We start from the raw sequence: 25,084 nt of genomic DNA, 5'->3' as shown, positions 1-25,084 counted from the left end.
ATGATTACCCAGCAAGCCCAGTGTCTCCCCAGAGGCCTGGAGATTACACGTGTAATAATCAGGCTGGCCCTGCCAAAAGGAAGGCTTAGCGCTGCATTTTATTTATTGTATTTTTTGAATGGAGCCATTGCTTGATAGCCCCTGGGAGCGTTAACAAACATGAAAGAAACCACCAAAGGAAAGAAAGAAATATAAATACCTAAGAAGCATGCAACTAAAGTTTATAATGTGGAACATGCAGCGCTGGAATCAGCACATAGGCTATGGTCCTTCAAGTTCACTACGTTACAGCAATGGAAGCGTGGCTTAATCAGCCGGAAATCTAGATCACCCAAGTTTCATCCAGGTTCATTGGCCAAACATCAAGCCTCCCATTTTTTTTTTTTTTTAAGCCTCCCATTTCTGGCTCATGTATCAAGCCGTGTGACAATTTGATATTCCCAAATGTTGCCTCTGGTTGTCTATTCTTATCGGCTGTATTTTAACACTGTGATAATTACTAGTATATATTTGAGACTACTATTAATTTTACAAAAAGGGAAAATAAACTTTTTTTTTTGTAAAATAAGGAGCCTCTAGAGCCTCAAATATCTGCACTTTTAGGGAATCAAACCAGAGTTATCAAAATCAAATCGTCCTTTTATTTAGGAGTAGACAAGGCTGGGAGCTTGGGATATTTTGTTCTCGTGTCTTTTTTTTTAATCCATGCTACCTCATTTTAAAGTTCTTCTCTATACATGTTATTCTTTCAAATTTCCAAGAATTAAAAAAAAAATAAAGCTCATAAACACACTTTGAAACAATTGTCCTTGAAATGGATTTAAAGTTTGTTTTGTTTTCTTTCATGTTTTTTTGTTTTGTATCTAAGGAATTAAGACAATAAGGTTCCATGTAAGTTTTTTCCATGAAGTTTGCCTGGAAAAGAAATCATCACATACCAACATCAAAAGTACAGTCCAATATCACCTTGTGCTTTCGTAGTCACCTCTTTTACTACTCTTCCTCCCAACTTTAAGGGCAAAATTATGAGCCCTGGGCTAAAATTATCTGGTGCTTACAGTAAGTTTTTATTCTGTTCTAGGCATTGGGTGTAGCGTACACATGCAGGATGGGGGAGACAAAAGGAGTAGAGTAGCTTCTAAAACACAAAGGAAGTTTAACAGCATCAAGAGTGACAGGGTGGGGCCGAGACAAAACGCCACAGCAGGTCTTGGAGGTGATTACTTACGGGGAACTCCAATGTGAAATTTACCGAGAAGCCACATTTTGAAGAGAGAGGAAGAAAGTCACCCCGTCTGACAAATGAATGCACTGTGGATGGCGGGAACAAGCTGCAGACACGGTCTCTGGTACGAAGGAAAACTCTCCTTCCCTCCGAGTTCATGCCTCATGTCTCAATTAACATGCAGCCAGTAGCCGTGTGCTTAGGCCCTTGGAGGAGACACGGGCACCGCAGACCTGCCAGGAGGACTCACAATCTAATAGAATCTATGTTCCACAAACACACTCCACACAAATCCATTATGTGCCCAGAGCCGGCTTGTTTTATAAATGCATTTGGTGAAATGCAATGGAATTAACCCAACATTTATAGTTTCAGCTTCAAAGCACATTATGAGAATTATAAATGTCCCAATTGACAACAGATGAAAATGAACATTGTCCTTATTTACTTTGGGTGGAAACGGAGAGGAGAAGGGAAGGATAGTTTTTTTTTTAAAGCTTTAACCGAGGCCAGATTTCGTTTTCTGTAACGTCTGGCTCCCTATCCCATAGCCAAGCTTATTTTCTTTTGTCTTTTCTTCTTCCTGGATTTCCAATAATATAACTGAAACTTATAATAGAACTGTGCTGGGGGAAAAACACAACAGAAAAACCTCAAGGATATTTTCAAGTCCCCAAGGTGAAGAAACTGCCTAAGGGAGTCAAGAGTACACAGACCAGATTTTTTACAACGTGTGCTGCTCCGCATTTTTAAGAAGGCAATTAGTTATTCTTGTGTACTAGTGACTGCCCCATTTTCTCCATAACTCGGGCGACACAAAGGGCCTCAGTGAGGATATATTTTAAGTGGGACATTTATTACCCCAAAAAGGAATGTTTCTAATTTAAAGTCACCGGGAAAGCCCTTTCGATAGATGCAGTGAAATCTCACAGCAGCAGAAACTTGGCCGGGCTGTTCTCAAATCTCATTGCCGGTTTCTAACCAAGCCATCGTTAACGTACAGACCGAGGTAGGGAGCCTGATAAAATAACCCGGACCCGAGAGTTTCATCTATTGAAAGAAACCCAAGCCAAGCTTAATGCTAATCTGCTGGTCACTCAGTGAGCCTAAGATGCAGAGCTGTGAGGGGTGATGGTTCTGAAATGTCTATGCTGGGGGGAAAAAAAAACAAAACAAAAAAAACACAGACTCATCTGTGTGCTCAATGTAATAAGATTTTCAAGTTACTAGTGGGTCATTTTTGTCCCAGCAGCATACAGGAAGAACTGCTGCCATCGAGAAATTTATGACATGAATGTGAAGGTTGGATACATATTTCACATTATAGAGAGAGAAGTTGGTTTTTGAGACCTGTCTCCACGTTCTACCTATGCTTCATAAAACCACACTAGGAATTGTTTAAGGGTGGTTTTCAAGAAGCATTGGGAAACTCTATGTACCCCGAGACCCCCACCCCCGACCATAACCATGCCATAGAAATATATGGGATCCAAGGAATAGATTCATTTTTATGACCACATCTCCTTGCAATCTAACCTGAAACTGGAGAGCTTCTTTTTCAAACATAGATCCTTGCTACTTCCTGTTCGGGAGAGGCGTACCTAAAAGGTTATCGATTTGGTTCTGAAGGACGGAGTGTTTATTATGGAGGAAGCCACTGCGGGTACAAGTGTGAGGAAATTAATGACGGCTTGGTGAGTGTCCATGCTGTGGTGTGGAATCAGTGGGGCAACTGTCAATCTATATGATAATACATTCCCAAACTTCATAAAGTCAGTGATGTGAAAACGCATTGATTTCTCTGTGAGCTAAACAGAATTTGTTGGGGAGTGAGAGCAAGAAGTGGACGGAAGTCAACGCCTCGTTGTACAGAGGAGTGTGTACCTGATTGTTATTTGCTTAAAGAGCTTATGACATGACGTGCACAGTTTCTTAGTTTTAGTTCTGGCTGCAAAGGAGAACAGAACATGCATTCTGTACATCTTTTGAATATGGGAAATACTGAACAATGGTTAAACAGAGAAAAGAAGACGCATTCTCTCTATTTTAAAATAACCATCTATTTCCTAAGCTTGGACTCAGGTACAACACCCCTCCATCCTCTGCCAGACTCAGGCACGAAAGGGTTGCTTAGTCCTTCTATCATTTTTCTTTATGCAATTCTGACTGCATTATAACTAGCAATTCCAGAAACAACAAAGACACTGTGTCTAAGGGTTTATTTCCTATGAGTACCCAGGGGTTTATAGAGACTTCCCTAAGGTGAAAATTGTTCAAACGTGATGTTTCAAATAGTGTTGCAAACAAAGAAACTGTTGGCCTATCAAATGCATCACTAATTATAAAGTTCTCCCATCCATAACAGTCCTGGGTAAATTCAAGGCAAGCATTTTTGGCTCCCTTTGTTCATGGAAACCTCCCTTTATTAGTTGAGTTTTTAAAGATGAATGTAGCTTTCAAAGAGAGGGTGCAAACTCCATAAGTATGTATAAATAATTCTGTGTAGATGGTTCCCATGAGACCGGTGAAAATACCAAACAAGGAAATTTTGCTAAAATACCTTGTTTAAACTGTTCCTGAAGTTCTTGGATTGCAAGGGATTTTATTTATTAGGTAATCAAACTGCCTCTGTTGGAACTATATCCGACACATACGTAAGCTGAAAAAGTACATCAGGAAATGAATTCAATGTATGTCTTTCTGGAAACTTCTAAAAGTAATTTCCTATCAATGAAGCACCTTGGAGCATTGAATGTGCCAAGTGGCAGAATTTTGTCAGAATTCAAAAGGAGTCAAGTGCGGATTTTTCCTCGAGAGCACACCTTGATTAACTATGCGAACGAAGGCATAATTAAGACACATCCCCTTGTCCCCACCATGGAATAAATTATTTCAGAATTAAACCTAAATTTAAATGCAACAAAGTGACACTGTTGGATTACATGCAACTTACCCAGGAAATGATGTATTTTCAACAGTTTTGAGATCAAGTAATACTTAGCTTTGCTTTTGCATTGGCAACAAGCTGTCTGCCTGCAAGTTTCCTTTATTTATTATTTTTAATGCAAGAACATACTTAAAGCTGCTCTAGGATAAGTTTATAGCATTTTATATAAACACCCTTAACTGATCTACTTGGATGCATTTTAATGGTAATTCCTTTATCAAACACACAATATATTCATAACAACCCACATAGCTTTTGATGTTTTCTTCATAAATCAACTGTACCTAATGCGATTTCTCTTTTAAAAAAAAAAAGTTTTTGACTAAACACAGTTGTGAGTCTTTGAGAAACCCACAAAAAAGCACCTTATCTCTTTAATGACTTTCTTAGGCTTCCTTGTATTTACTGCTTAATGATCGGAAGCATTTAATTTTTGAAGTTTCATTAAAGCCCATCTACAAAGCTGATGGATAAGCCGTAGCGATCTGTGATAGAAGATGTGGGAAGTCGTTAGCCCACATAGTAGGTACCAAAGAGAAAAGTACACCCAGAACAGAACTCTTTCTGGAAGACAAACCCCTTCCTATTTGTCATTATTCAAGTCCAGAGCATCTGTTCTGAGTTTGATCTTCAATACGAGGATATGAGGCATTGCCGCCTGGAAATAAAAGGCTAAGCTAAGGTAGGATCCTTAAGAGATCTTCATGAAAAAATAAATAAATATATAACCCAGGTTGCCATTTACCGAGAAGGGGACATCAATACAAAGACCTAGAAACTTGTGGAGACAGGACATTTTCTAGGCATAGGTCATGGTTTATGTTTCCGCGTTGGCAATGTCATTTACTTGCTCATCAGACCAACCAACTCTACCTGACAACCGAGTCATCGTCAAAATGCGATTCCTTATGCACTCGAGGTTGGCTGGCTTACTTCCTCCCCCAGCTCAGAGTGGGCAGACAAAGTCAATTTCCAAGGAAATGAATGGTTTTAGATGCCTCTTTATTATAAAAAAGGAAAGCATCCCAAGCCCCACAGTGTGCAGTGCCCCGAACATGGAAAGGTATGTAAGAAGCAGGCCTACCGTTCTCATCATCTGACTTATTCTCGTTGTCAGAATCAGTCAGGGTCAGGGCTGAGTTTTCACGGCTGGACAGGCCGGAACTGCGCCTGGATTTTATCCCTCTCCCCCACAGTCTGATGGCGTGTTCTGGAGACATCCCTCCCTCGGTGTCCGAGTCGGCGTCAGATCCCGTGCTCAGGGAGTAGCCCTGGTGAAGGATGCCCATGTCCGAGCAGTAGCCACTGCGGTGCGGGGAGGGCTCACAGATGCCCAGCTCCGCAAGGGTGAAGTTAGTTCCTAGGGTGACAGCAACAGAGAGGCCGTTACAACGGAGGAAATGCTTTACAGGGTTAAAATGTACTCTTAGAAAAAGCAGACAGACACTTTCCCATCCAAAAAATTGACCAGGTTTGCCACGGTACACAGAACTGGGTCTTGGGGCAAGTGTACTTAGGATATTGGGGTCAATTTGAGAACAAAAAATGGAACCATCTAAGATTAATTTGAATCCAAGGACAGAATGCTCAGGTCTTATTTAAAAACAAAATTCTAAGCATTTATGGTTGTCTAGGGAGTACCATGTAGATTAGTGAAAAAACACTAGATTGATAGTAATAGCTAATATATACCGAGCACTTATTTTGCTCCAGGTATCTTTCATTTTGCAGCATTTATTTCACATTTTAAGATTTTTATAATAACTTTAGAATGATGATACTGTTATTGTAATGAGTCTTTAAGTAAGGAAACTGAAGGATAGAAGAACAGAGAATTCAAGTGACTTACCTAAGGTCATACATCTAGATTGTAGCAAAACCTGGATCTGATCTTGAGCAGTCTGTCTTCAAGTCAAAGAACCTTAATCCTCCAATAAATGGGAGTGGTGGCCAGGAGACCTGGGTACCAGTCCTAGCTTCCCACTGGTAAGTCTCATTGTGGCAAGTCTCTTACTCCTTGAGCCTCAATGTTCTCATCTGTAAAATCTGGGTATTAATCTCTTAAATTCCTCTCAGGATAGCTATGTGTATTATATGTGATCATCTATACCAAACTGTTTTCTTTAAATAAGTTATATAATTTGTTAACTAAGTCAGCATCCTAGGGATGAAGAGTCGGTCCTTTTGTTTTTAAATGATATCAAACAATTTCTCTTTGTTCACACAATTTAACACCACAAATAGGTTTCACCTATGAGAGTACATATGTACACATGTGGGGTATGAGGGGTGTTACCTGGTTTTATGGGAAGCAGAAGAGAACAGGCATTTGTTGAACACTTATATGTTACCATGAGTCAGGCATGGGGCCAGGCAACGTATAGCTTTATCTCATTTAAATCCCACCGGAGCCCATCAGTTCAGGGGGTGAACACTTTACAGAGAAGTTAAATACTGGATCCAAGGTCACACTTGGGCAAGTGGCAGGGCCCGATTCACCTCTAAACTGCAGACTCCGAGCCTGTGCTCTTTCTACAATGTCAAATGGTCTCAATCAAAAACCCACTTGGCAACATTTTTGCATAGGAATGCTCTATTTGTGTGCTTTAATATGCAGCTTCTTTCAAGACATTTTAAGGTTTCAAGGCAAATTACATGGAATCATGTGGTACACTCAATTTATTGATGCATAAAGCTAATTTTTGTAAGATCTTTAACCAATGTATGGACAATGAAACATATACAGTGAAGAAATGCACTTCTACACTGTAAGTGAAGGAAACCTTCTAAGTACCACTGAAGCCATGGGCTTGCTCACTATGTGTACCAAATACACTAGAGGCATTCCCAATCACTCAAGTCTGAAAACTCACGCTAAACTTCACACTCTGACAGTCCACATCCATGCCATCACTGCTCCACTTTTATTTGTAAAAAGCACCAAGCAACCGTTTATATTAACCTAGGGTGACTTTAATTTGTAACAGACAAGAATTTTTATTCTGAGGTTGTATTTTTCTTTCTTCACTGCACATTGAACCTCCCCAGCCTTAGTTGGCCGTGTAAATGGAATCAAACCCATTTCTATACACAATCGTCTCCGCGGAGGGAACCCATTGGGGAGCTAACCCAAGCAGAAGTCCCCGTGGGCATGGGATGATTTCCAACCACCTGTGCGGGAGGAGGGCCAGCCTTGCCGCCGTCACCACACTGTCTATTCCCCGGGCCCATCTGCTCACGCTGCTGAAATTCTCTGCCCCCTGGACTCTGTTCCAGTCTGCACCCTTGGTAACTAGGTATTGTCTCATCATTGTACAGGAAAATGTATATTTCAGTTCAGTAGTCTATAAAACCGAAGTTGTTGAGTTCCTATATATCTGGTACCACAATACTTTTCTCTCGACTGTTGCTTTTCTCATTCTTAAGTCAATGAAAAACAAGTTGTTGAATGTGAACATTTTCCCCGACTTGTCTTTGGAGCCCATGCTTGTTCCGGAAAATCATGAAATGTATTGCTTCCTTTTCCTGCAGTTAATGAAAACAAGCCAAATTGAACATATATGTTTTTATTCCCCATGCGGGAATTTTCAGCTCTTGGACTCCATTGGAAATGGAGTATATGCATACACTTTCCTGATGGTTTCCCCACATCGCAGGATTGGGAACTAGCGTCAAAGACCTCCTTGGGAAAAGAGAAACATCTGTGTGAGGCAAGGAAGCCTCCGTTGCAGAGCTTCCCATGTACTTTTCAATCTGGGGACTGGAAGGAACAGGCGGTCAGCCTGGGGCATGGGAAGCTGTGGAGTAAATACAGGGTCCTCGCTTTGCTTATCAAATTTACTTGATGATAAGGAATTAAAATATGATTTTTTCTCATAAAACAAACTTGAGATCATCATGAATCAGTGAAAATTTGCACGACTGTGTTTTAAGTAGCCACACATGTTAGAAAAGAAAGAGTATGTTTCATGAGTTTCCACTTCAAGCTCACAGCCCTGAAGCCACAAGCAAGCAACATGGAAAATAAAACCTGAGGTACCTTATCGAATTCACCAGAAAAAAGTAACTAAATTCACGCTGGCTTGTAGAAAGGCAGGTTTTCCTCTAAAAACAGAATTGTTTCCTTGGAAATTATATCTTCTAAACTCCTCATCCTCATCTTCCCATAGGACCATACCTTCCTGATGCCACCCATTCCCCACAATTCCTGGTTTGCTACTTTTTTTTTTTTTTAACCTTAGCTAACTCAAAGAATATTCATTCTCAATACCTGGGGCAGATTCTGGACCAAGCCTTTCCCAAGCTTGTGGCTTAACATAGGAAACAGGTAAGCCATATTCACTGTGGTCTATTCTTTATTAAATCATTCAACAAATATTTATTGTGCCTGGTGCTAGGCTAGGCATTGGGGATATAACGGTGAGCATTATAAAAACACAGTCCATGATATTTATAGCCTAATCGGGAAAGAACATTAATCAAAGAATCCCTAAACAAAGTGCAATCTATGCCATAATAAATATTATATAGGAAAAGTACAGGGAGCCGTGGAAGGTCACCTGGTGGTCCAGCCCTTCACCCTTTACCAGCGTGCCTCACTGATGTTCATTTAGCAATAGGCTCACTGCTTTCAGGGACTAGAAATTTATTCCATGGAGAAGTTATCATGTCTCCTTCGGTTTGCTCTTACCCATACCCATCTTCCCAAACATTCCTCTATGTCAGTGGTTCTCAACCTTTCTAATGCCACGACCCTTTAATACAGTTCCTCATGTTGTGGTGACCCCCAATCATAAAATTATTTTTGTTGCTACTTCATAACTGTAATTTTGCTACTGTTAATGAATCATAATGTAAATATCTGTGTTTTCCAATGGTCTTAGGCTCTACAGCAGAGTTCTCAAGACAGATATTTACATTACGATTCATTATCAGTAGCAAAATTACAGTTATGAAGTAGCAACGAAAATAATTTTATGATTGGGGGTCACCACAACATGAGGAGCTGTATTAAAGGGTCGCGGCATTAGAAAGGTTGAGAACCACTGCTCTATGTGAATGTGCTTCAGACAAACATGTTTCATGTTGTTTGTCTTAGAGCTTGGAGCCCCATGCTCAGCATGTAAATAGTATGAGGACATTTTAATACTGTGTCAACTTAGTGTTTGCACTTACTTTTCTCATTGAAGGAAGACTACTTTTGCTTTAATTCATCTTGTATAATTATGTCTTTATTAAGCTCCATGGCAGCTTTGGATGAAATAAAGAGACTAGTCATTGTATAATTCCCCAGGCTGAGGTATCTAGTGGAAAGCAGTCAACATTTCCTTCCTCCTTTACTATCTTGCAAAACAATAAAAAGAGGCACTATATTTTAGTATTCATGAAACTCATGTTTACCCTCTATCTGCCCCCAATCTCCTTGATATCACTGATGAAAGTGGATGTGGGCAGTGTGTCAAACTCAGGTCATCTCAGGGATGTGTTTTATAGCTATTGCCAATTAACTTCCCAGGATGGCCCCATATTATATTACCAAGGTGAGTCGATATTTTTATAGATGAATGATTACACAAAATCTATGATATTTAGATCATGGAATTTTAGTATAATTTAAGGTGACGGGAGAGAATGTTAATGTCTAAAAACTATTAGGTGATCAGGATAGCAGAAAACAATCTTTAAACATAACTCTCTTGCTAAATCGCTTTTGCTTTAAGTTGTCTTTTTCTTGATCACAACCTGTGTATAATACAGATTCTTTTCCCAAAAAAATTTAGAGAGAAATTTTTGCCTTAGATATCAAGTGTCATCACTTGGCCAACTAATTGTACGTGGGGATGCAGCTCTAAGGAGGAATATGTCAGCACGTTGTGATCATGACTTTATTTTCTAAGTTTTTACCAACTTCTCACACTTTCAAATAACCTTTAACTAGGAGAAGCACATATGTTGCTAAGTCAGAATTATCATGTCATGGGTAATACCAGGGAATACAAATAGCGCTGAAAATGCCAGCATTTGAACAGACTTCATACTATGAGGGCAGGAAGATAAAAATTAACTGTAGCAATGGTGTCATACAATACAGAATACTTTTATTATATAAATGTTCACTATGTAAGTCCTCTGAATTTCAGAGAAGAGATTTTACACAGGAGAGCCAAAGTTGCTATACCATGAAAATAGTTGCTAATAATCACTTATAAAATTAATTGCCACCTGTTCCCACTCACTTACTGCTAATATCTGATTTCCTATCAATCATATAACAATGTCTATGTCATCAATTAGTTGCTGATAACAGAAAGTAATATAATGCTAATGTGAGATTAAATTAAAAAGCTCATGAAGATGCAGATTTTCCACAAAGTCAATACAAATGTTGCTAAAAAACACAAGGATCATAAGCAAGGCCACAGCATAACCAAAAGTAACAGAATTAAGCTATTACGAGAAACTAGAAATGGGTGTTAGCATGATGATGAACTCTTCAGAAGATAATTTGATGGATTTCTGGTTCCAGACCAAGATGGAATTTTCCATTTCTTTCTATTCCTCCCACTCACTAAGTACAGCTAAAAACCCTTGATCGTACATATAAAAATCACCTGGGAAGAGTCTACAAGGAGTTGAGAAGTCAGGTCTATTAGGGTCCTGGGACCTGAGGAGGAACATAGTGGTGAGTTCCTTGGATTTTATTTTTTTCTCTTATATTCATTTTTTTTTTTTGTGGGGAAAAAAAAAGACCCTCTGTGATCATGCTTCAAAATGCAAATTTAAAGTAAAGATGGAATAATGTAGTAATACAATTTGGCTGTAAAATGTATAGTATGCCACCTTACGTGGTATTTTTTTCTTTTAAAATAACTATAGCACATCTGGAAGAATAAATTGTATTCAATATTAAATAAATTATACATTTTATTTTTTAAAATAAAGTTGCTATGAATTATTTTAATTATTTAATATAAATTTTGGTTCTTTTTGAACATTGATTCCTTTTTTTAAGTGGCCTTTTCTAGGATCATTTATTCTAAGAAAAAGAATCTCCTGTAAATAAACATGGGTCACTTTCCTTTAGCAAATGCTACAGTCTATATTTTACAGTCAGAAATGAATATCCAAATTTTTCTAACAGGTATTTAAGACATGGATATAAACTATAATGTTATAGTTCTTATCACAGTAAATAAAGTATTTTCACCTGATGCCTTAAAATTTTGTAAAATAGAGTAATCAAGAAAAATGTGGTAATTATAAAAAATAAAACTAACTCTTATTTTTGTTTGATTAATCAAAGCATATCACCCAATTATTTTCTTATATTAAATACCTTATATTTACATTTTGAGCAATTATACATATGTATGAGCTATACAAAATAATCAGTCCAAACAATTACCAACATTATCTACATTATTATTTTCATACAAGTCTAAAACCTACATATTTTATATGCAATAATAACAATTTTGAAGGCCAGAAGGAACTTCTTATGAATTCTAATGTTTTATGCTGTGTTTACTAAAATTGTTCACATAAACTCTCTCTTAATGCCCTTCTAAAGTTCATCTGATTTTACATATTCAGATATTTTCCCAAATGTTGACAAAACTGTTCACAAAATGATCCTGTGGCTTAAAAACACAGAGTAGGTGCATATGCATTATTATTCAAAAAAATGTAAGTCAAATATTTATAATTCAAAAGTGCACTTTAAGGATAACAATGTTCTTTTATGTGAGACACCTAAAAACATTAATATTTTAGTACTTCTTCATTTTTAGATTATCCTAATCTCTGTCTGAATGTCAGATATGTCACAACTTTTTACAATCTGTAACTATAATCATTCCAATGCAAATAAACACATTTCCAAACCAAGGAGACACCAACATGGCTAGTGAAGAAGGGAGAGTGTCCTATGTCCTGGGTTTCTCTGTAAGCTTTGTAACTTCACAGAGAAAGGTGAAAGGGGCATTCTCTGAAATGGTGGCATTTCCAGGTTCCAACCTGAACGAAGTCCAATTTGGAAAAGCGCACAGCAGGCACAACAAAAGGTTCTGCTGATCAGCTGCCAGTTCAGAAAGAGAGATGAGATGTCCAGTCATCTGGCTAGCTGGAGACTTTTCTGCTGATTAAAGCTCAGACAAGATTAAAAATCAATTCTGCTATTAAAGATGATACCAATCGCGTATTCTATGTAAGAGCATCACAGTGGTGGACATCTGGTCGTGGGAGGCTCTGCCTCTCCAAACAGTATTTTTACTGGTAATCAGAAAAAGAAGGACAATAGTGAGTGGGCTACAATAGTCTAGCTGTCCTATATCTGAGAACAGTTACTAGATTAGCTTACTGAGGACTTCATAGTGTGGCAGGCACAGTCCAAAATGCTTTTATATAGTTTTCTAATTAATTAGGACAGCAGCCCTATCAAACAGTCACTATATATACAGCCTAGGGTTAACGTGGGAGTTCCAGTGTCTCTTTTACAAATACTCATTGACCATATATATATTCTTAGAATTCATTCGTTCTGGTGAGTCTGCATTTACTCATTTATAAAGGGGATGCAAACAATAGCACCTACATTCATAGGCTTGTTGTGAGGCCTGAATTAGGTAAGGCAGGTAGAAATGTTTAGAACATTGCCTGCCACAGAGTAACTGCACAGCAAATTGTGGCTATTAGGTGACTATCAGTATAGAGAGGAAGAGACTTGCTGTAATTTTGGTTTATTACTATAAAATTATTAACATTTTCTATTTTTTCTTGAGTTGATTTAGGAAGTTTTGAAACAATACAGTTTTTGAGGAATGTGCCCATTTCAGCTATGTTTTCAAATGGATTGGAATAGTTTTCCAAGTATTTCTGAGTCCTTTCAATGTCCGCTAGATTTGTTGTTTGCTGTCTTCATTTTTCATTCCTGATATGATTTGTTTGTGCCTTCTTTCTTTTAGCTAGATTGTTTTCACCAACGATTATGTCTGTCCTTCAAAAACATTATTTTAATTCTTCCTTTCTGTTTACAAATTATTGCTTTCCCCGCCTTTCTTTGAGTTTATGCCATTGTTTTTTAAAAATATATTTAAATTTTTGCTCTTTATGCCATTATTGTCCAGCCATTCTTCTTTTGTTAAGCATTCCAGGCTATATATTACTCTCTAAGGACCACTTTCACCACATCACACCCAACTCTTTTTTTTTTAAATATATTTTATTGATTTTCATAGAGAGGAATGGAGAGGGATAGAGAGTTAGAAATATCGATGAGAGAGAAACATCGATCAGCTGCCTCCCATACACCTCCTACTGGGGATGTGCCCGCAACCAAGGTACATGCCCTTGACTGGAATTGAACCCGGGACCTTTCAGTTAGCAGGCCAACACTCTATCCACTGAGCCAAACCGGTTAGGGCGCCCAACTCTTCATTCATGGTATTTTTATTACTGTTTTTATCTAAATATTTTCATATTTCTATTGAACTTAAGTTTATAAATGTATTCAGATAGTTAGTTGATATTTTTGTTTGTTACTCCTAATATAATTACACTTGGCTAGATAGCATAATTATATCAGTTTATTTAGAATTCTATTCTTGCTTGATATATATCGTGCTCCAATTTCTCGGAATTCATAATTTCTTTATTCTAAATATTTCTCTGCCATTGCCTCTTAAATACTTACATCTACTTTCTGTATTTTCTCAGTAATTAAACTAAATACTATCCCTTTCTCTAAATGTCTCTATTATATTTTTGATCTTTTTTTTTCTCTAAATTGTCTCTTGCTAATTTCTTTTGGTTATTTTTTTCAGTTGACTAATTCTTTCTTTAATTGTGCCTGATCTCATATTTACTACATATACTAAACATTTTTAAAATTTAGGCAATTATGCATTTCCTTTAAAAACTATTATAGCTTTTGAAGTGTTTCTGTTCAGTGCTTCTATTACTTGCTAATCTGTATATTATACACAGTTGAAAGTATGTATTTGACAAATTCTAATGTTTTAGGACTTTAAAGATCAAAATTGGTTGTTTGTTGCTTTGCTTGCTCTTAATTATGAAGGTGTATTTTTATGTACTTAATTATATTTAATTTTAGTTGAGATTGGTTTATTTTAATTTTTAAAAATCACAGAGGCCTAAATTAATGATCCTTGTGTCCTGAAATTTCTGTATTTGCTTCTCTCTAGGCCCCATGGTACTATTAACCACATATCTCTTCTCAAGTCTCTTGCTTATTACAGGAATCTCAGTTTCAGGTCCTCTTTCTTGCTCAAAACCCAAGGTCCAGTCTCCTAATTGCACTCTGATAGCAGCCCTTGCTCTCAATGAAGACCTGCTGTGATCTTGCAAATCAATCTTTAGATTATTGTCTTTAGCTCATTTTTAGTTCTTATTTTGTTTTGTTTTAGTTGCTTAGAGATTTACTTACTGTGAGAACTACTTGCCTCATATAGTAATTGTGCATGGATATATATATATATATATATATATATATATATATATATATATGCATTTCACAATAAAGTAAGAAGGCAATAAATATTAGCTATTATTATTATTACTAGAGGAGGCCCAGTGCACGGTGCACCAGTGGGGTCCTTTGGCCTGGCTCTCCAACATATCCCGAGGGGGCAGGTCTCAGGTGACACCCCAACATTGGGCACCCTCCTCTCTGGTTCTGGGTGCATCACCTGAGAACCGCAGCTGCCAAGTCACGGCAGCTCAGCAGCTCCTGTGTTGAGTGTCTGCTGCCCTGGTGGTCAGTGCGTGTCATAGCTACCAGTTGGACAGTTGAATGGTCAGATGGTCACTTAGGTTTTTATATATATATATAGATTACTACTATTATTATGTTACTAGTAAGTGTAAAACTACAAAATGACAGGCATGCTTCCATTTTCAAATTTTTCTACAACTATACAAATGAAATCTTTTTTCCAGTTAAGCTGCATATATTTATATTTAATGTTTATTCCATTAAGTGATATAATATCCTACCTTCCCAAAGTAATACAGAGAATGTTTGATATGTGAGTAGCTACCAAATTCAACTGAAATTTTGACAGAGGCACATGCCATTGGCATTCTTAGCACTCATGAAGGTCCCTGTCTCTATCATGTGCTTGATGTTTGGAAAACATTTTGACTCTCCCATCACGGAAGGATTATTCTAGATCTCAGCAGTTAATTAACTCATCCACAGACTGACAACTAGTGAGATAGATCACAGTCCATCACCAGGTAAATGTATGTATAGCTGATATTTTTGCTTTAGCAACTAATCAGCGTCTACATTGTAACCAAACATATTTAGGGGGAAATATTAATGATATACTCTTAATTGTAAATCAATTGATTCATTAAATCAACTACTCCATCATCCACCAATCACTGTTAGGGTTTAGGTACTAATCTAAAACCATGCAAAGCATCCAGCCGTTGAGCTTGCAGACCATAGTTTCTTAGTGCCTGTTAGCATCCGTGAAATAGGGAGAGGATAACTGAAACTGAGTCAAGTTTCCCTTTTCTTCCTCTCCCACCTTGCTTCCTGTGTCCCGAACACATGTCCTAGGTTACAAATACATGTAAAGCCTTAATTACATTTAGCATCTGGCAGCTGTTGACTTACAAAGAGTTGTTGAGTCACATAAATTCAATGTCAAAAAGAAATTCAGGAACAGAATACAGAAGCTTGCACAGTGGGGTAAGAGAGTCCCATGTCATCACAGCTGAAAGACTCCACCATCAGCACTCTTATTATGCTCATGGTGAGAGTGCTGCTGTAACTGATCAGTTTCAGCAATACTGGAGACAACCTCCTCACTGAGCTACATCATTCCCAATGTGGTTACAGCCATCAACCAAAGGGCCTTATGAGCATTACTTTCAGCACGTGATGGATGTGTTCAACTGCAATGGAGACAACAGCTTTACGAGAATTTTGGCATTTCCACAGGCATCAACTGATGACTTTTTTAAAAAAGATCTGCATACTGTCCCTATAAAACTGTCACCAAAGTTAGATGTGTTAAGTAATTTAGTTGCTACACTGCTTATTTTGGAAGGAATAAGTCTCCTGAGAAACCCACAGGCTCTACAAACCTCTAACACTGACCATGTTTTGCCACAAAATGACAATTTCATGAGTAAAGAATTATCAAAAAGAAGTCTTAGTTTTAATAGAGATAGATCTCAAAATCCAAAGATCAGTTACTAAAGCACAATAGGAAAAATATAATTAGTGTTGTATGTTGTTTATAGAGACACATACACTAATAGGATAAATTTGACCTGGAAATATATGCACCTAATTCTTAACAGCAATTCATTCTGGAGATGCAGAGGAAAGAATGCAATGGGGGAAGGGGATTTGAAATAAATGTAACAAAATAATAACACATGATAATTACAAGTGATGAGTATTATGTACTTCATTTACTGTACTTTTCTGTGACATAAAGCTTTTTTCTAAAATTTAAAACTATTTAAAAATCTAAGCCTTGGATCAGACCATCTCTATTTCATACCTTAAAATATTTACAATATCATAATTTTCCTTATTGAGTCGTGACATTTAAAATGTTCATGATTATATTTTGAATTAGACTACAAAGAAACGCCTTAGCTTGCACGCCTCTTTAAGTCCCAGTCAATCAGGGTTAACGTTATGAAACAAAAGTACCTAAATGCAACCAATGAATTACTAAACTGTGGTTCATCTAGACAATGAAATATTATTTAGCATTAAAAAGAAATGAGCTATGAAACCATGAAAAGACCTGGAGGAACCTTAAGTGCATATTCCTAAGTGCAAGAAGCCAACCTGAAAAGGCTGTGTATGCATGATTCCAACTGCATGACATTCTGGAAAAGGCAAAACTGTGGAGACAGCGAAGAGGTCAGTGGTTCACAGGGGTCGCGCCGGGGGAGAGGACTAGGCAGCACAGAGGATTTTTAGGGCAGTGAAAATACTCTCTCTGATATTATAATGATGGATATATGTCATTATACATTTGTCTAAACCCACAGAACGTACACCAGGAATGAACCCTAATGCCCCTTATGGACTTTGGGTGATGATGATGTGTCAGTGTGGGCTCATCAGTTGTAACAAATGCTTATCACTGCAGTGGGGAATGCTGATAACGGGGCAGGCTGTGCATATGGGGGAGATGGGAAAGCTCTGTACCTTTCACTCAATTTTGCCATGAACCTTAAACTGCTCTAAAAAAAAGTCTTTTTTTAAAAAAAAAAAAAGTAAATGCAACCAAATCATTACATGCTGAATATGCTGCCAGAAAATGTGTGCTCTTTTCTTCCTAGGAGAAACACTCTTTATCCCTGTAGTTAAAAACACCTCAGGAGCAAGGGACCCAGAGTGTGAATCCCTACTTCACTATGTAAGGTTTGATCTTGTGCAAGTTAACGGACACCCCAGAATCTTCTGTCTCCTCATCTATAAAATAGGTACAATGACATACATGCTCATGAGGTTATACAGATAAAGTTATCCAAGCCCGTAATAGGCAGGAATGCAAAGCATGTGGGTGCAGTTGGGGCGAACTGATTTTGGAGTTTGCCTCCATTCGAGGATGGGGAGGAGGTGCTATATAGGTTTGGGGGAGAGTAGAGGGAACGAAGCTGACAGCTAGAAGAGTGAGGCAATGCATAGACCAGACAGTTTAGTACAATTGCAAGTGGAATTGAGGAACCACTTGAAATTTAATAAACTTCAAAAACTTCTGGGAACAAATGTATTACAATGCACACGTTAACACTGAACTCATTCATCATTCACTAGGGCTGCCTTGATTCACATGGAAAAAATTAAATTATGGTGACTAGATTCAGTTTTCAGAAACGAGACAATATTAAATGCAGTGTAAAGACATTGTTCTTAAAAAAGCATGTCTGTTATGTTGGGGGTGGGAAGAGAGCAATTAGGGTGATGTTATATGTGGACCAAATTAAGTGTAAATTGTAACTATGAATTATGAACCCACAGAAATTAAACAGTATGTGAAAAGTTGTACTTTTCATCAGATGGAGGCACCATCTTTAAGACAAGAGGTCTTTATCTCAAAACACTGAAATTCACTTTTTTTAAAAAAATACTAACCCAAGGATATTTTTTCCATTGATCTTTAGAGAGAGAGTGGAAGGGAGGGAGAAGGGGGAGAGAGTAAAAGGGAGAGAAACATTGATGTGAGAGAGACAGATCCACTGGTTGCCTCCTGCATGTGCCCCAAATGGGATTAAACCTATAACCCAGGTACATGCCCTTGACCAGGAATCAAACCCAAAACCCTTTGGATGGAGGGCTGATGCTTTAACCACTGAGAAAAACAGACCAGGGCTGAAATTCACGTTTTTAGATTCATGAGTGAATGGAAAAACAACAAAAATGTCAGTTTCAATAGGACCAGGGCCACCTTATCCAGTAAGCATAATAGACATAGTCACTAGGGCCCATAATGCTTTTAGGGGCTTATGAAAATGGTATAATTTGTTTTAAAACCAGAAAAAAAGTAAACTTTTTGTTTATAGAAAATGTTTTAATTTATACTGTAATAAATTTGTCTTTACGGTGGTAAAATATCATTTTAAATGTTTTTTAGGGAGGAGGGGCAGGCCAAGGCAAACGTGGCTGGGCCAGTGCAGCTCTGCTTCCTCCATGCAACCCCTACCTGGTGGAAGGCCTCAGTTACAAGGAATCTACCCACCACCGTCCTCACAGGCTTTTAATAAGAAATTCGGATCGTGTTCTAACAGTGCTGTCAGCCTGCAATGCCGAGAGGACATCTTCCCTACATCAACACCCAATGCTCCGGCCACCTGGCTGTTTGAGAGGCGTAGGGACAGGGCCTGGTTTCCATCTCCAGGTGTTCTGGCAGAGGCTGCCCAGCACTAATGTCACCTGCCTCCTCTCATTAGTGGAACAAATGTTTAGTCATCACAGACCAATTCCTTGGCCCTTCCTCATTTCCCCAAAATATCTCTCAGAATCCAGCGACCCGACTCTACCCTCTATCTCTTCTGTTTGGTATCCAGAGAGCTCACTTAATGAAGATTTTCAAAGCAAACTGTTTTAGGAGTTAATATCATCCTTGGAAAGTGTAAGAATTACCTTCCCCTCGTAGCAGAGAAATGGAGGTTGCTGGGCTTCTCAAAGTCACAAAACATGCCTCTGTCAGAGCTGAGAAGTGAGGTGCGTCTCTTTGTCTTTTTTTTTTTTTTTTTTAAATCAAGGGTCATTGCTGGCAGATTGTGCTCTTGTTAAAAGGCCAACTTTTGCCCAGCTGGCGTGGCTCAGTGATTGAGCATTGACCTATGAACCAGGAGGTCAGGGTTTGATTCCCGGTTAGGGCACATAACTCAATCCCCAGTAGGGAGCATGCAGGAGGCAGCCAATCAATGATTCTCTCTCATCATTGATGTTTTATCTCTCTCTTCCTTTCCCTCTGAAATCAATAAAAACAATTAAAATAAAAAATTAAAAAAAAAAAAAAACCCACCAACTTTCCCCAGGAAAACTACGGCTTTTCTAGAATGACAGGCAATGAAAGCCAACAGGACACTTAGTTGTCTTCTGTTGAGACTCTTCTCTTTGCTCTGTGGGAATCACCTGTACCACCTGGCACATGGTGAGGCTTCACCTGAGACAACCTTTCCCTTGTTAGCGGAGCTTTGCTTTCAAGGGGGACACTGAATCTGTATGCACCCCCCTAGCCTGTGAAAGAGCCACCGGGGAAATTGCTACTTCGCTGCCATAAGTCCCCTGTGCCCATGTCACAAGGGGTGTGGGACCTCATTAATTCAAGTTATTTAGGGATCAGCAATAGAAGATTATTTCAAACACTTATTTCTTGCTTCAATTTCTTCTCAGAATTGGGTCCAAATCACTCTCTCGTGTGCCATGTGCTCAATCTCCATTCGGATAAGGAAATCAAAATAGTCCTTTCAGAAAACCTATCCATCAGCCTTAACAGGAACACACCCCGCAGAGCTGTTATGCTTGACGTGCCTGCCTATCTGGCAGGTTTTATGCTTCTTTGTACTTTAGTCTTCCCAAGAATCACTGCCATCGTAGGGCTCACATACACCCAAGGGCACCCAACCCTCATGTCTCCAACTGATTAATTCAATTCAGTTCTACAAAAGGACAAAAAGGTGTGCTGAGAACTGACCGGGATATAGAGATGGGAAAACTGTGTCCTGCTACTGGTAATTGCAAGTGAGATCAACACATAAATATACAATCATGATATCATATCTTATTCCTGATGGATTTATTTCCCACCGCACTTACATTGATGGGTGAGAAGACAGATGTAGGGGGAAAGTAATCATATTTCTTTTTTCTCTAGAAAACATGACTATGGGTGGCAAACATGAACTTGGGTAAGCTCCTTCAATCTCTGAGTCCTCAGTTTCTTTTTAAAATTAAAACGTGGGATCAAGAAGAGCTGGCATCCTTCAGCCATTCATTTAACCTGCATTTATGGCTAAATATTTATTGTTTGTATAGTATGTGCCAAGACTAAGTCACAAACACTTTATACAAATGCTCATATAATCTTCCGAACAAAAGTAGGAAGAAGGCATTAGGCTCAAAAGGAATAAATAACATCCCTAAGGCCACAAAAAGTGTAGGTGGAATAGGCTTCATTCATTTGCCTTTTTGGCTCCAAAGTTCTTGTGGCATCTCACATGCCATGCTTTCTAGTTAAGCCTAAAGATTTTCCCTTTTAAGCTACTGTGATTATATAATACTAGAGGCCCTGTGCATGGATTCGTGCACTGGGGGGGTCCCTCAGCCTGGACTGCAGGGATCGGGCCAAAACTGGCAATCCAACATTCCCCGAGGGGTCCCGGATAGAAAAGGGCACAGGCCAGGCTGAGGGACCCCACCTGTGTACAAATCCATGCACCAGGCCTCTAATATGCATATAACATCTTTGGTTAATCTCTTCCCATCCTTCCCCTCCTCCCCTTCCCTTTGAGATTCATTAGTCTGTTACATGTTTCCATGCCTGAGCATTGAGCATCTTTCCCCTGGTGGTCAGTGTGCGTCATAGCTACCGGTAGAACTGTCTAAAGTTGAACGGTCAGACAATTAGCATATTAGCCTTTTATATATGTAGATTTCTCATGAGAGACTAGGCATCACAGCCACTTTTCCTAACTGGGATACGTGAAGGTGGGCAGGGTGGTGGGACACTCTTTGAAAAATCTGTAGAAAAAGGGCAAAAGAAGAAAGTAACCCTTTTCTAAGAGGATGGCTTATGGACTCCTAGATTTTCTTTTTTCCCCAACTTTTCAAATCAATGAAACATTTGGTAGACTGTCAAAGTGAATAAGGCTTCTTTCTTTCTTTTTTCCTTTTTCAAAATATATGTTTATTGATTTCAGAGAGGAAGGGAGAAGAAGAGGGAGAATCAATGATGAGAGAGAAGCAACATCATCGATTAGCTGCCTCCTGCACACCCCCTACTGGGGATTGAGCCTGAAACCCGGGCATGTGCCCTGACCTGGAATCCAACTGTGACCTCTTGGGTTGATGCTCAACCATTGAGCCACACTGGCCGGGCTAGGCTTATTTTTTAAACACCCTTTTTGCTATAAATAAATGAGCATATGCATATGAAATCTAACATAAAGAAGTAGAGAAGTGAGCATCCCTGGGTCAAAGACGTAACAATATGTGAACTTGACATTGACTTTGACTTCTCAGCCTCCCCTTACATATCGGGTCCTCCTCAGCAACTCTGACTGACCTTTACTATTGTAAAGCCAGGACCTAGTGTAGTAGCTGCTCAATAAACATTTGTGGAAATAATTAATCAAAGATACACAGGTCAGTTAAACATGCAAAAAATATACCAGTTTTATTCATAAAGAATGTATACTTATATATCCCCCTTCTTCATCTTCCCTGACTTTCCTTCTACTTGTTTTTATATATTTAAAAATCCAAATATAAATGCAAAACAGCTTTCTACTTAGTACTTTTGACATCTCTCCAACCATTCTAAGAACTACATCTTAAAAAAAAAAATTTTTTTTAAAGAGACACTTAGTACTACTCACTGCCATTGTATGGTCACTCAGACCCAAGGACTTAGACCATATGAGAACTATATGTAAATATTTGTGTATTTTAATTTTTCTGAATTTTACTTGGTTTTATTTCAAGCAGGCAATTATCTGCCCCTCCCTTATTTTTACACATCACGGAGCCAGGTTTGCCGTGTTACACCAATTTCAAAATGTTCAGCATCATTTATTCTTTTTTTATAGTTCATATAAAGACATGGCTCCAAGACCTTCAATAACAAAAAGTTTATTTAGGTATTTATTTTCGCACAGCATGCGTCGGTGAGCCAGGCTGCTCAGCACGCATCGCAGATTAGACGCCGGAGTGTGGTTTCAGGCAAGGCTCCCTCATGTTTCTGCGCATTGGCTGATAAACACTTCAAAGTAAACCCGCTCATAAATATGAAATGAAAAGCCGAGGAGTTGTTATGCGCAGCTTTGAGATACAAATCTCTTTATTCCCTTCTGAAGTGGGGTTTGATTGACATAATGAGTCATAGATCCTGTCCAGGGACACGCTGCCTTTCCCCCCCTTTTCTCTGGAGACAGGGAGACTTTAAAGAAATCCACTTCAGAACTTGGTGATAGACAGCTTACTTGAAAAAATAATAAAGTTGAATCCTATATTAAATAACTTATTATTTTGTGTTAATGCTGACTTTGACAACCATGACATATGTCAAAGTTTCACTACACATCTTCTGAAAGCCGTTATTAGCTACAACTCTAAGAAAAAGATTTGCGATTTTTTAAAAAAGTGCCATTATATCTTTTGTCATATATATTGTTGCTATGTAGAACCTTTGTCTGACAAGAGAAAATCACTACTTAAATTAACTCAGAACAGAAGCCTAAAACCCTCTAAGCCAAAAGGCTATAGGGAGTCACACAGGCAATGGGGAATAATTATCGTGGAAAATTCATTGAATAAATAAATGTCTTGCCAAAACAGAGGACCATACAGTAGAACCTTCTATTAAAAAACAGAACAATTGAGCATGGAGATTCAATTTATTCGTGCTCATAAGTTTTCAATAATTATCTGCTTGCCTGAAAAATATAAAAATTTCAAAGAGAGCACACAGTTTTCCATGAGATCATATTCTGTAAATTTAAATGATTTACAGAAGCTAAGCAGTTACCACAAAAGAGCTAAGTCAGCCAGTGTAAAGGGCAGTAAGGAGTGGAAGCGGCCTGGAGAAAAAGGGAAGAACTGGTTGACATGGGTCAGTGCTTGAGCATGGACCTGTGAACAAGAGGTCACAGTTCAATTCCTGGTCAGGGAACATGCCCGGGTTGAGGGCTGAATCCTCAGTGGGGGTGGTGCAGGAGGCAGCCGATCAGTGATTCTCTCTCATCACTCATGTTTCTCTCTCTCTCTCCCTCTCCCTTCCTCTCTGAAATCAATAAAAATACATTTTTAAAAAAAGAAAAAGATAAAGGGAAGAGAGTCTGGTATTCAGAACCAGTAGATTTCTGCCACTCAAGGAGGTGGAATTAACGTTGCCAGATCTTGCACTTTTTCTAGAAAAACGTGAATTCTATATTTTTTTTTACTGATTTATAAATGGTGGCCCAAAACATGTAATTCTATAAAGGTGCAGTCCAAATAAAATAGGTCTTTGGGCTGCGAGTCTTTAGTCTCTGATCCAGACTTTCTATAGTGATCATTTAAATAAGCCTTTCTTAATAAAAGAGAATGGAGAGAATAAGAACCTTAAATCAGGGGATGTTGACAGAGGAAGGATCCTGCAATCATCTCTTCCAGTGCCCACCCATGACCCCTGGGGATTCTGCTGAGTGCCCGCTGGAGTGAGAAGGACCTGGCCCTCCCAATGCCCTTCCGCCAGAGCTGTTCTGTCATTTTACTTACATAACGATTGGGGGCCAGAAAACTTTTGAAAACAGATAATTCAGACTACATTTTCAAGTGAAGAAACCAAGTTCTTCACCACCAATTCTCCCAAAACCTAACTGACCCAAGGTTCCAGTCTCCACTAGGTGTCAGGGTCAGATTGTGTCTAATGTTCTGCCTGGAGACTTGGTGCGAGAGAGAATTAACTGTCCACCTTAGTGTTTCCCTTTCCATGGTAGAGAACGCTGCTAGACAGTGGCTGCCCACCAGGAACTATCGCTCCCTGTTCCCATTGCATCTCCATCAGGTCGTGTGGCTCTAATTCTTGTCAACCCAGTGATGTGAAAGTGACGTGTGCCACTTAAAGGTCAGAGAGCCTAGAACAAATGATCCTTCTCTATGTTCTCTTCCGCTTACGATGCAGGGGATACTGGCAATGAAAAATTTAAGATGGCAGTGCTGGGAGATGAGAGAAACCTTATTCCCAGGGTTCCCACCTGGAGAACATGAACCTGGTCATCAGAATTAGTGATTTCTGATGTCACAGGAATGAGGAATTAATTTTGGTTAATGATCCTTCATGTAGGTTCCCTGGTTCCATCAGCTAGATTTACTCCAAATAATGCAGTCCATATTGAAATGTTTGAAGCTGTGTTTTATAGGTAAGTTACACAACTACTTGATCCAAAAGACAACATTGACTTCCTGTTGAGAACTTTCTTAAGCCAATAATTGCCATTTAGTCAGACCTGTTTTGTAAGAAATGACACAGGAGAATGTGAAAATTACATGACCCGCTAAAGGACAACAAAATGGTAAACAGAAAAGCAAGAATTGGTCTTTTCTTCTGCACAGTCGCAGAGGCAGGCAGTTGTTGCCTGGGAGTGCTGAAGTCGGGGGTTCCTGGATGACCTTCTAGGGTGGGTTGCAGGTAGCCAGGATGCAG

The 25,084-nt window shown here is 38.7% G+C and overlaps 1 protein-coding gene across 6 annotated transcripts in view; it reads right to left on the bottom strand.

Annotated features, from left to right (window-relative positions):
- Positions 1–25,084, bottom strand: part of TENM2 (teneurin transmembrane protein 2) — an 885,668-nt gene that overhangs the window by 810,989 nt on the left and 49,595 nt on the right. For 4 of the 6 annotated variants that reach the window (XM_054718128.1, XM_054718129.1, XM_054718127.1 and 1 more), the window contains exon 2: positions 5,257–5,532. The exons of the other annotated variants lie outside the window; for them this stretch is intronic. In XM_054718128.1, coding sequence (XP_054574103.1) covers positions 5,257–5,532 — 276 coding nt within the window. The remainder of the gene's footprint in view (positions 1–5,256; positions 5,533–25,084) is intronic. 6 annotated transcript variants of the gene reach the window in all.

The sequence above is a fragment of the Eptesicus fuscus genome, chromosome 6 (genome assembly GCF_027574615.1).
Source record: "Eptesicus fuscus isolate TK198812 chromosome 6, DD_ASM_mEF_20220401, whole genome shotgun sequence".
Taxonomy (NCBI): Eukaryota; Metazoa; Chordata; class Mammalia; order Chiroptera; family Vespertilionidae; genus Eptesicus; species Eptesicus fuscus.
The sequence above is the reverse complement of the archived record's forward strand: the minus strand, read 5'-3'. Positions and strand labels throughout refer to the sequence as shown.